The sequence below is a fragment of the Argentina silus genome (genome assembly GCF_951799395.1).
Source record: "Argentina silus genome assembly, chromosome: 4".
NCBI lineage: Eukaryota > Metazoa > Chordata > Actinopteri > Argentiniformes > Argentinidae > Argentina > Argentina silus.
The window spans coordinates 18,124,043-18,136,552 of NC_139658.1; the positions used below are offsets into that span (position 1 = coordinate 18,124,043).

Below are 12,510 nucleotides of genomic sequence, written 5' to 3' on the forward strand. Positions count from 1 at the left end.
GGTAGAGATTTTTTTTTATTTTTGTACTATAACACCCCTGTCCTGATTTGGTGAATTTGCATTCAAATACCTTTAACAGGAAATTGTTAACAAATAAGACAAAGTTCAGTAAATATATTTAGGCGGATGCAGTAGATCAATATTTACACATCAATACTGTCAAGAAAAAGAAACACTCAATAACACAAACTTACAATATAAAAAACAATGATGTCTAAGCACTATGGAATTGTGTCCTATAAACATTTTGAATGTCCCTAATGTATGAATTGAATTTACACAAACTAATCTTTTTTACACTAATCGTTGTGCCAGTAACTTAACTCTTCGTTTATATTCCTGACAAAATGAAAATGCAGAACACTCAATCAATGTTCTATTCATTGCAAAAAGATGAATCCATATTTAGACATAAACAACATTGCACCAATAGAGAAATTGATTCTTCTTAATAATTTTATTTTCATACATTTCATGTTCAACCTTACTGTTAGGCAAGCTCTGGAGGTCATAGAATTACAAATAAGACATGCTACCTGGCAGGTAAACACTATCTCTGAAGAGGCATATTGAAAATGTTTCAGGTAAAGGTATAGAAGAAACTCAATTAAATGTAGTCTCTAGGCTCGCTTGCCTCCCCTTGCCCCCTTGTTCGTGTGAAACATTCACACAAATAGAATTAAATAAGTAAGGCCCTTTTTGTGGCCCTGAAAGATTGTTAAGATACACTGCATATACTGAAGTTAAAACCTCTTAAAATAGCATAACCTATCGGGGACTTTTCATACAATACATGGACCAAGACGTGTCATATCACTGCTCTGCCGATTTTTATGTAAGGAGAGGCATTTTTCAAAAGCTGACTAACAGTGACACTCTGTGGTTACAAGTCAAACTGCGGCAAGATAAGCAACATCATCATCTAATGCACTCAATGAAAAAACAAAAAACAAGATGAGGATTACAACAATCTGAAAAAGGAGGTGACTGACACTCAGACGTGATTGGCATAGCCATTGTTGCTGTCCACCGTGTCCAGGGTTTTGGTGCGATCAGTTTGCACTGAGGCGTACAGGTCAGAGAGCACCGAGATTGTGTCGGTGTCAGCCACCGTTGCCTTCTCCACTTCCTGAACACATAACGTCACCACATCAGAATATTCGATTTTTGGGGAGCTGCGGCCGGACATTGTCTTGGGAGCCTTCAGCGTCAGATTGGCATAACAATCTTGGCCTCTAGAGGGCGTCTGACAAATATAAGAAAAGATGTGGTTAGTTTGGCCTTACACATAACATGAACTATTGTATGTTATACATCTTGGTATCAGGAATAATTATGAATGTCACAGGATTGCCGATGTTAATCAGTAGTTGTCAATTTAAGCATTTAAGACATATTATGTAGGCCTGGTGCTTCATGTTTCATCATAGCTACTGAATTTGTAGGCCTATGTAAAATTTAAAAAAAGCATCAAACCTCAAAGGTGTGCATCTGTATTGGACAGTATTAAAGATATTGATGCGAAGTGTAGATTAAGTACCTGAGAGACACTTTTGACCGCCTGACCTTTTCTAATGGACGAGGAACTGAGTGGGAGGTCAACTCCTGTAAACAAAGAGGCACCAGTCATAAGAAATGGTCATACCATATTGTTAAATGGATTATTTATTTTCTCTGTGTAATTACACAGTAACTACACAAGAATATAATTTCACACAGAAAAAAACTGCTGATACCATACAGTCATCTGAGGCATTACATTCTTGTTGCCAAAATAACTGGCTATATTAACTGCATACCAGTATCCAAATATTATTATTACTAAAATAATACAGATAATATTTGTGTACACAGAATAAAGAGAAACTGATATCAAGGCATTTTATTCTAGAAAATCTCAACAATTCTGGAAAGTTTGACCAAATATGTATTTCAACCAAAATGGATGCATGCGCACACACATACACACGTACACACGTACACACGTACACACACACACACACACGTACACACGTACACACGTACACACACACACACACACACACACACACACACACACACACACACAAACTCACTAGTTTGAGTGTAGCTGATATTTCCATAGATAGGGTTGTCTTCCATGTCCCTCAGTCTCAGACTCAGACTGCATGATTTACATAGAGGATAAATACAGAGGAAGCAGTAAGGCAATTATCCAAGTTTGATTTCATAATCAGATCAATTAATTCTAATGATAATCAATCAATAACTTCAGTGTAGTCCCATCATTCAAACAATCAATGAAACAATCAATCTCCGTCTTTCTTTCAGAAACCATATACACACCTCCTTCTAAAGCGTGGCAGAAATGTCTTCCCTTTATCTGTAACAACAAAGTTGTATTCACAATTACAGAATGTATATTATGGAACAACTGAAGTACAGTGTTCACTCTTGATTTCACTCTTACCTGAGCAAAGTTTTGCGATACAGCAAACTATATTACAGCACACTGAGAAGACCAACATTGTGATGACAACTGCCAGTAGTATCCACAGTTCAAAAGACCCACAGAAAACACCAAAAACTACAGAAACAAGAAGAAAGAGAACAGGTTATAGCTTGATATAACGTTTTGGCTCGTCAGATTATAGACTGTGTTTTTGGTATGCTGACAAATTTGGTGGAATTACATATTTTCTTTATATTTTAAAAATGATCCACTTTGGGTGCCATTTTCTGTCCTCAATTGACACGAATGGCTGTTGAGACAAGCTCATAAAAAAGAGACTGGAATAACTGTATATAGAGTATGATGAATGATAGACTTACCTGTTGTTTCTGTGTTGGTACAATTGACTACCATGTTTCCGAGTGTGTAAGGCCTTCAAAAATATCAACTCGATAACTCCCTCTAACTCTCCAAAATATTCATCCAAAATATAATGAATCAAGTGAATTTAATTTGTTTAAAGACTACCAAATGTGTACATCTATTCTATTTTGTAAGAATTAGGAAGGTTCTTTCACCTTGTAGGGTTCTTTCATGGGAGAGTTTGTCGCAGGATGTTACTTTCTTGTTTCTATGTTCTCTTGTGCATCAATCAGCATGGCAATCTGCAAAAAACCACAACCCTTCCTATGAAAACAACAGCAGATAGGTAAATGAGAGAGCATAATGAGTCATGTGTGAAAACACAAATGCCAGAACTATTACCTTTATTTAACCAGCTAGGATATTGAGAACACATTCTCTTTTAAAATATCATATACTATTTATATCTAAAAGATTCCAGGTCTTGGGAAATGTGCTAATTGACACATTAAGTTGTTTGTTGTTGGACTGTTTTTTGTGGTTGTTTGTATCCTATTTTACTAAGAAGTGGTTATGAGAGGCAGCCCCACACTACTGCACAGTGAACATATATATTAATTATATATAAATTGTAGAATTAATTTAGTAACCAACACTGGAAATAACCCTCTAAACTGTTCAAAACCTGACATATTGGTTTTACATGAATGTAGAGCAAAACAAGAAAAGAATGTGCTTCGTTGGCAGATACTGACTGATACAGCTCTAACATCTTACATTTACGGCAGACGGCTTTATCCAAAGCGACTTACAACATATACATTTGTTTAAGTAAGTGAATCATCTATCCATCAGTCATCATAAGATAAAGTAATCACGCTCAGACCAGGGGCCATAGGCAGTCACAATGCTAGAAGAAGGATTTTTTTTTATTAACAGGAGAGAAACTTGTACAGGGGGGTAGTGGGGGTGAAGAGGTCTTTAGGAGGGACCGTTAAGACCGTTAAGCCTGAAGAGATGGGTCTTCAATCTACGGCGGAAGATTGGTAGTGACATCTTGATGCCACCATGACAATACTTGAGCGAGGAGCAAGTTGTCTTACACCACCAATCTAGGATCAGTCACTCAACCCCCAATTCGAAAAACATTACAAATAAGACATCTATGCAGGAGTTAGTACTCAATACAGTTAATCTGCGATGGTAGGCCTAAACGTTGTGGCCTACTGGACGTGCATTTGATAACAATAATGGATGATTGACTGAGCTGCGGTTTTAGATTGTAATTGGTGTTTCGCTCGTTTGTTGTTGTTTTTAAATCCCGTGAATAGCGCCTTTGCTGCCTAAGCTACGTAGCCATACTGAGCATGGGCGTGTCTTAACATTCTATGATCCCACCCCTTCTGTAACTTTTCTTTCTTTCCTGACGGCTGATGTGCAGCAAACTACAATCTTAACGGCAGCAAAATGTTTAATATCGGATCAAAATTAATGCTACTTTTCCTCCTGGCTTTTCCATGTGGCTTGATATCCATCGGTAAGTACATTTTGTTTAGAATTGTCACACTTCACTAGGTGTCCAATACTGACTAGCAGAGTTAACATTGACGTGGCATATATCTAGATTTTCTTTCTATTGAGAGTTAGAATGTTTGCTGTGATGACCTGACACTTTCCGATTATAGTTATAGTTATTATAGAATAACTATAATCTATGCATTTTCTGGACATCAAAACACAGGAACGTAAACGTAGCCTAATGTAAGTGTGCCTTGATGTATTGTGTTGATGTTTGTAGGCTTCTAAGTGCAAATTCGCATTCCTAAGTTTCAAGAATAAACTAAACCTTTTAATGTAGATTGGGAAATGGGAAAAGTATCTTTCTATCCATTCTGGCTAGTTATGCTTTACATTGGGTTTTCCTCCTATGGTGACGTGTCCCAGGAACGCCATTCCGTTTGCATGTTGCTAACAGTTATTGTAGTTACATTGTAACACATGAGCTGAGGCCTCTGAAACGCGGAACAGTTGAGAGGATAAATGTTTGTATAAATAATGTTGTAAATTCGGTTTGCGAACTGTACTGTTTGCTTTTCAGAGTTATATACAGTAGCATTTTCAGGCCACTGCTCCCAATTCATAAATTGACTACAAGTGGACAATGAAGCTGCGGCTCTGTTCATAAGATACATTTGTAGCAATGTAGTATGTACACCTAACTTTTACACATTACAGAGATACATTTGCATCTATGTCAAAGCATGTTTTTCTTTGTCAAAGTTGTTGTTCGCACTTTGTGACAGATATTTGCAACACAAGCTATGTGTTTGAGTTGATGCACTCCTAATTGCTTCTTCTCTCTGCTGACCCAGGCCAGGTATCTGCAGACCCTGAGTCTGCTGAGGAAGTAGCCTCAGATTCAGCCATTGATGAGGAGGAGGAGGAAGAGGAAGAGGAGGATGAGGTGCTCGTTGAGGAAGATCAGGTCCCAGGCTCGGTATGTGACATTGGTTGAACTGTGATGTAACAAAAGCGCTGCCTATCACATTTGCAATTACATTTATTATTATTTTTAATATTAACGGTATTATTAATTGTTAATTTCCATTCAACTTCATAATCATAGGAAACAGAAGATGATTTAGATGAGGATTCTGCTGTTGCTGATGTAACCTATCACGCTGACGCTGACACTACCATCCTCTTTGTGACTGGCGAAGGTTGGTCCTCCCTTCCCTCATCAGCCCTCATCATGTCCCTCCCTTTTTACACTCACCATCTATCATTTAAAGCAGGGGGATACTGTGTACTAGCTGGATATCTAGTGACCCTTTCCAGTATGTATCAATCCAGCTGACCATTTGTTTGATTTGTATAATGTTGTCTCACCCTCTATCCAGAGTTCCCAGCCAATGAAATTGTGAAGTTCCTAGTGGGTTTCACCAACAAAGGAAGCCAGGATTTCTTGGTCCAATCACTGGAGGCCTCTTTCCGTTACCCTCAGGATTTCCAGTTCTACATCCAGAATGTAAGTCTGGGCATACATGAATACATGATGCCTGCAGGCTTCATCTGAGGAAATTAAGTCCTCTTGATTGAATAAATGCTAAATGTTTGCCCTGACAGACATTAGCAGTTGTTCAAAACAATGTGGTTTGTTAACAAAATATACATAGAATAGAATACTCCTAGTGCATAATGTGCATAGGGGTGGTGGATTTATGCTGTTTTTGGTCTGCAGATCCGTTTGAAATGAGCTGCTCTGTTGTCTAGTTCACAGCCTTGCCTCTCAGCACCGTGGTGCCGCCCCAGAAACAGGCCTCCTTCGAGTACTCCTTCATCCCTGCTCAGCCCATGGCTGGTCGTCCCTTCGGCCTCGTCATCCTCCTCAACTACCAGGACAGTGAGGTGAGACCAGATGTCAGCCACAGCACTGTGCAAATTCAGAATATTTGAGCACAGACCATGCGTGTTTGTCTCTGTGGCTTGGGCAGTTTCAGGAATGCTTTGGAATATGTGGCTCCAGGCACTGATGTTGGGTTTTCACTGTTCTGCAGGGCAACGCCTTCCAGACTGCGATTTACAACCAAACCGTCACTATCACTGAGCTGGAGGAGGGACTGGATGGAGAAACGTGAGGATTTCACTGCAAACATAACTTGTCCATGTTTACATTATGTTTGTATGCATAACACATGCATTAAATATTTGTTTATTTTTACGGGTTCATACAGTATATGCACTTTAATGACGTCTATATTAAACAATTTTGTTTGTTTCCCTTGCAGAATGTTCTTGTATATCTTCCTCACTGGATTGGTTGCCTTGGTGGCCTTTGGCATGTACCAGGTTCTGGAGTCCAGGACGGTATGTGTATTAAATTGATCCACTTACAGTACAGTACATCAGAATTGTGTTATATCCTTGGTGTCGAGGGGCAACATGATCGTACTCCAATGAAAGCAACAGTGATGAGGGTCACAGAATGTGATGTGCTGATGACCTTTGACCTGTGTTGTGCAGAGGAAGCGAATGGCAGTGAAGGTGGAGACTGGCACTGGTGGGATGAATGATGTGGACATCAGCTGGATTCCCCAGGAGACCCTCAATGTCATGAGTAAGTCAAGCTTTTTCTTTTATGTGCATACGATTTTCACACTGCTTTAAATCACAGTAACTTGTGTTCATACTTACCTTTGTATGTGAATTAAGCCAAACACCACCCAAATGATTGACCCCCCCCCCCCCGTCTCTCTTTCTTACAGATAAGGCGTCCCCTAGAGCCTCTCCAAGGAAACGCACCAAGAGAGCAGCTGGAACAGATCAATAAACCACTCGGCCATCTTCATATATCAATATCCATCAGGCGTTCAAGACCCATGTCCTCATCAGCTCCAACAGCCATCAACCTCTGTCTGCTCAATGGAGGATCCAGTTTCCTTAGAGCTTTTGCGTTACGCCCCTGATGAACCAAACGCCCCCGTTGAACCAAATGTCTCAGTGTTGACGTTTTTTGGACAGAGGACACTGGTGTTGCGAATGTGACAGACATCACTCCTGCTGGAAAATTGAGCTATTGTTTAAGGGAACTTGTTGGTTTTGTCAGTGTGTTGAATGACACACTACAAGAATGATAAGAGACTTAAGACTGTTTAATAAAATCCCCAGTTCAACTCCATAAACGACATCGGGAAGACTTCCAAAGAAAGCTACAATGCCCAGCTGAGTCTGTCAATCAATCAATGTAATTTTTTTATTGAATCGAAATATTGTAATTCCCAAACTATGAAGGTATTAGGGGATTAGTTTCAGTATCTTTCATTTGGCTCCTTCTTGACTGACTCCTTCAGAGTTTGTCCGGACTGGAATTCGAGATACTGACTTAAAAGGTCTAAAACTATTGATAAGCTCCTCTTCTGGGAGGTTTTCTTGCCTCGTGCTGACCATGGTATTAAATGTCTTTTCCTACTGTATACAAGGACTTCAGTGTCATATCAGTGTCATACTTTAAACATAAAATGCAATGGAGGGCTCATTGGAGAGAATTTCCAGTATTAAAATACATTATAGTATGTCAAAGGTGCAACATGACTTGCTGGCTACTTCAGCATACTGAGGAAATATTGTAATTTTTTCAACAAAAATAAAAGGTTAAAATCTGAGGAGGGACCTGTGCCAGTTTTCTTTTGTGCCCATGAGTTTTGTTTGTTAAAATTGGAGTGATTGACACAATGCAGTAGCCTAGGCCTTCCATTTGATAGGAGTTACTGAATATATTAAACATGTCATCGAGATACATTAATGTCCATTTCTACCGAGAGCTATTTGGCCATTTACTGACAGCAAATAAGAAACGGGACGGCGGAAACGTATCACTGGAGCGGGGCGTTCCTGAGGTGAGAGGATAGACATAACGCTCAGAGAAGCAGCACTCACCAGGGGCAGGTAACGTCAGCGTTGTTATCAATGGGTTGGATCGAGGATAAACTGACACTTATTCGCGAAAACGTTAGTCGTCACTTCTCGCAGATTGGCCCTTAGTGAGCGTGTATCTTGATCGATTCACCTTAAAGCGCTTTGATTTTTATCTCAATTTATGAACGACTTTGTTGGATCCCACAGATGGCGCGAGGTACCCTCCGCTGGGCTTGATATGGGATATGGGATTTACGTCGGCGAAGGTTCCAAGATGTTGTGCATTTATTGTATTAGGTAAGATGACTTACATTGTTATATACCTACGCCTATCTGTTAAAAAATAATGATTTCTTTGGTTGCTTTGTTTTTTGGTAAATACTGCCATAGGCTTGACTGGTCCAGATAGCTTTGGCTTCAAAATATCCAGGGAAAATATACTATAATATTTTATTCATGATGCAGCTACATTTAGCACTTCACTGTTGGATGCAGGAGTGGTGAGATTATATCTGCATGAGGATGAGAGAGCCCTTTTTGATATGAAGAGCTCCCTTATAGTCCCTCAGGTGTGCAGTAAATACTTGTTTGGAGTGCTTGAACAATCTCCTTCACATGATGGGGTCAGAACCTATGGAATAGTGTTGTACAATGTCAAATGGAGAACAATTATTGAAGGACACTTTTGAAGAATTAATTTGGCTTCTGATATCATCATTTGCCATTATATAAAACCATCCCATGAATCAACTGGGAATATCATTTTAGTTTTACCTCTTGTAATGTTTGTATTTTCCATAAGGAAACTGTATAACATAATCTTAATGTGATTGTTTGTGAATGTATGCAAACTGAATCATATTGATTCATAAATGAGTAATAAAACACTATATATAACCGTGTTTTAAATTTAGGGAGGAGGCAACGGATAGACAGCATACAGCGGGAATTTAATATTAAATCTTGAAAATATTCTCAGAAACGTAACCAATTCTAGGGACAGTTCCACCATCTTCAAAATCCTAATACTTATACTGTATAACCCCTGCCTCTACACTTATACTTCAGTGTTTTGTATGCTTGGGAATTGGCTCTTAGAGCTGATACTACCGTCAACGGCTGTAAGTGGCCTTATCACTGATCCTAAACAATACATTGAGTGGGTGGGAGGGGGTAGAAACGTGGAATAGTGAAATTCATCACACTCACTGGTATGCTGGTTATATCAGTAGACAACTGATGCATATTTGCTGATTTTATCACAGACCTTTTGAAACATCCAAATCAGACTAGCCTTAGGCCCAATGTCCCTTATGCAATCTTTTCACAAAGGTACTCTGATGATGAGAGGACATTGGATGAATGGGGGGGGAAAACATTAACTGCCAATACTCGTAAAGTCCTTGGAGTGTTGCTAAGGGCTGATATGCTTCTGTTTCCTCCATTTTAACTCCAAGAGAAACAACAAAGAAAGAGGATGACCTACTTTTGGCATTCTCCCATTTGTTTGAGAAGACACTGGCACTGTATTTGTCGTTGCTTCAAATATGATGGTATCGAGATAAAGGTCTTACAAGAGCCTTTTGTTATCCTAACATAACCAAGTATATTAGCCTCCATAATTGCATTGTTTTTACATGCAGTATACCGTGTGTAATAACATGCAGAATATACTACATATTAGATTTATACATGACGTGTAATTCTTTCATTATGATTCCTTAACGCCTTTGAACCTCTCTGTCTATGTTTTGCAGTGTCCATGTCCCTGGCTGTGGCAGGAGTTTCAGACGATGTTAAGTGTGAGAATATTTACAGGGACTTCTCCAACTGTGTCCTGGAGCTAGGGGACAGCATGGATAACTACCAGGAGAATGTGACCAGCGAGAGAGGAGTGGAGGCTGTGTGCAGGTGAGAGGGGCGTGTGTGTGTGTGTGTGTGTGTGTGTGTGTGTGTGTGTGTGTGTGTGTGTGTGTGTGTGTGTGTGTGTGTGTGTGTGTGTGTGTGAGTGCATGATGGCTCGTGAGACTTTGATTGTTCTTATGACTGTAGGGGTATACGTAATGTAATGTGTAGGCCAGGATGTGCGTATAAGATCTCTTTATTGAAATCCAGTGAGGTGTGTATGGAAGAACAGTGGAGAGGAAAGAGATGCTGTAATCTCTGAGGGAGATAGCAGAAATAAATGGTGCTGAAACACAGAGCCACTGTACTGAATAATGTATGACTTTGCTGCAGCAGTAATGAAATTCAGAGGCCATCTTGGTTTTTTTGTCATTGTTACTGAGTGCATTCCAGTTCCATAGAACAGTATATTATTGGCTAAAAGTGTACACAGGCCTCCCATTCCCAGGTGGTACCTTGCTGCATCAAGGCTATTTTTTAAATCAAATTTCTATGGCTACATAAAATCTGGTTGATCTTTGCAAAATAATTTAATACAAAAATAACAGCAACAGATTCACCATTCACTCACCATGAATCCATACATCTAAGAGCACGAAAGCTTGGCATGCAAACCATCAAAGAACATTTGATGCAGTAAACTGTACCCCAATGATTTCTTTCATGGAAAATATGAATCTTGTGCATCTCTCAAAGATTCTTCAATCTTGTTTTCGAAGACATTCTTGATCTTTTGGTCTCTTGTTTGCCATAGCCACTGGGAGGCATTCCACACATGTGCTCTCACGGCACTGTCCGAGTGTCAGGAGGAGGTGGGCTCTATCTGGGAGACCCTGAGGGAGGACTCCAGGAAGATCCGCTTCCAGGGAAGTCTGTTCGACCTGTGCAGCCCCAGCTCCGCCCCAGGCCTGTGCTCACCTCTGCCCCTTCTACCGCTGCTGCTGCTGGGCATGCTGATCCTGACTGGGTCCATCTGTTCCTCCACATAGGTGGGGGATGCCTCCTCCTCTCCCACCCCTGCACACTCTCACATTCCCTGGGGTGGTGTCCTCCTGTGCACAGCTGAAACTTGAAGCCAAGGATTGGAGAGGGATAATCAGTAAGCAGAGTGGAGAGGGGTTAAAGATTAGGGATTTTGTTAACACAGAGCCATAGATGTTTGTAAAGAGACTCTATACAGTATATACTATCTAAGGCCCTGAGTAATCAGGCGGTTATGTTAGCACAAAGCCATGTTTATAGAGCGATACTGTAGATATCAATGGCTCTGGGTTACCATCAAGATACCTGGATGTACTGTATGTACGGCGTTAGTTAATTACACGGTTACATTAGCACAGAGCCATAGATGTTAATGTCATCACTATCTATGTGTCTGGATAAACACCTAAGCAATTGTAAAAAAAAAAAAATTTAAACCAATGGGTAATTATGTTGATTTCTTTGAAGTGACAATCAAGCCAAATTGTATAAACCTTGACCCTCTGTTCTCAACACACCAGCCTCTTTTGGCTGGAGTTGCATGGCTGCTATGAAGACACCAAAAAGGCATTAAACATACAGTATTTTTGCTTGTTTAACAATTTTTTTGATCATCCTTTTAGTAGGTGCTTTAAGTGTCAGGTAATGCTCTCAGCTGATGTTCTCTCTCCATGCTTTGTTTTGCACCTTACAGTAAAATGCCTAATTTACCGTTTGTCATTGTGGATGGATAATTTAGTTTCCCTCTTATTGACTAGTTATTGGAGCTGAAAATGGTTGCTGATTATGTGAGAATGTTCAGTGTTGTTTTATGAATCCTTGTCCTGTATGGAAGTTCAATTGCTCACATTGACACCGTAACAACTTTAGAAACACTATTCACTTCAAAGCACATTTAACTTTACAATAACACAGCATACTGAGTAGAAATAGTTGCAGACTTCATCATGCCACAAATATACTCTCAAATGTTTAGACCTCATATCAGAGTTATAGGACTCGATAGATCGATAGCTTTTCATAGGAAACATCCCCTGCATTTGTGAGCTCATATGTCTCAATACAATGCAATGTTTGTATTGTAGTCTCCAGTAGTCTCCACCCACTGTAATTCAGCCAGAGATTATTTATATTATTAGAAAAAGAGGCTTTGATTCAGCCCACAGAGGACATTATTTTTATTTTATTTAGTACTTTTACAGCAGTACTAGTACGGATCTCTGCATGGTTGTGTCTAGATAATTGACTAGATAGTCAGTATAGTGTCCATTAGTATCCAGAGACATCCTACTGTCCATCAGCATGGTTGTACTGGTCAACCACACCTATTCTGTGCTTCTGAATGTGGTAGCATTCTGTCACCCAATCTGTGTGTCTGGTGGCAAGTGTCCAAGAACAATAAACTGAGTTGTGAG

At 39.7% G+C, this 12,510-nt stretch overlaps 2 protein-coding genes and 1 pseudogene across 3 annotated transcripts; 2 read left to right on the plus strand and 1 right to left on the minus strand.

Annotated features, from left to right (window-relative positions):
* Positions 1-6: 6 nt before the first annotated feature.
* LOC310803321 (uncharacterized protein) lies at positions 7-3,056 on the minus strand. The gene is made up of 6 exons (XM_083668058.1): positions 2,812-3,056; positions 2,450-2,566; positions 2,326-2,362; positions 2,076-2,143; positions 1,541-1,605; positions 7-1,246 (listed from the first exon to the last, which is right to left on the minus strand). The coding sequence occupies exons 1-6, from the start codon at positions 2,843-2,845 to the stop codon at positions 995-997; spliced, it is 573 nt and encodes a 190-aa protein (XP_083524184.1). The 5' UTR covers positions 2,846-3,056; the 3' UTR covers positions 7-994.
* Positions 3,057-4,199: 1,143 nt separating this feature from the next.
* LOC310803364 (translocon-associated protein subunit alpha) lies at positions 4,200-7,956 on the plus strand. The gene is made up of 9 exons (XM_083668103.1): positions 4,200-4,331; positions 5,167-5,291; positions 5,421-5,514; positions 5,695-5,822; positions 6,068-6,202; positions 6,352-6,428; positions 6,583-6,661; positions 6,818-6,911; positions 7,060-7,956. The coding sequence occupies exons 1-9, from the start codon at positions 4,262-4,264 to the stop codon at positions 7,122-7,124; spliced, it is 867 nt and encodes a 288-aa protein (XP_083524229.1). The 5' UTR covers positions 4,200-4,261; the 3' UTR covers positions 7,125-7,956.
* Positions 7,957-8,390: 434 nt separating this feature from the next.
* Positions 8,391-11,103, plus strand: LOC310803390 (neuritin-like; annotated as a pseudogene). Its single transcript has 3 exons — positions 8,391-8,506; positions 9,967-10,120; positions 10,869-11,103. The product of its transcript is annotated as a neuritin-like (transcript).
* Positions 11,104-12,510: the final 1,407 nt, after the last annotated feature.

What these genes read in the sequence shown, in the direction of transcription:
- LOC310803364 (XM_083668103.1), top strand. Translation starts at nt 4,262, where the DNA reads ATGTTTAATATCGGATCAAAATTAATGCTACTTTTCCTCCTGGCTTTT. An exon ending in AAGATCAGGTCCCAGGCTCG is followed by an intron (nt 5,292 to 5,420) that starts GTATGTGACATT and finishes TCATAATCATAG; the next exon opens with GAAACAGAAGATGATTTAGA. An exon ending in CCTCTTTGTGACTGGCGAAG is followed by an intron (nt 5,515 to 5,694) that starts GTTGGTCCTCCC and finishes CCCTCTATCCAG; the next exon opens with AGTTCCCAGCCAATGAAATT.
- LOC310803321 (XM_083668058.1), bottom strand. Translation starts at nt 2,845, where the DNA reads ATGGTAGTCAATTGTACCAACACAGAAACAACAG. An exon ending in TATCGCAAAACTTTGCTCAG is followed by an intron (nt 2,363 to 2,449) that starts GTAAGAGTGAAA and finishes TTGTTGTTACAG; the next exon opens with ATAAAGGGAAGACATTTCTG. An exon ending in CTGCCACGCTTTAGAAGGAG is followed by an intron (nt 2,144 to 2,325) that starts GTGTGTATATGG and finishes TAAATCATGCAG; the next exon opens with TCTGAGTCTGAGACTGAGGG.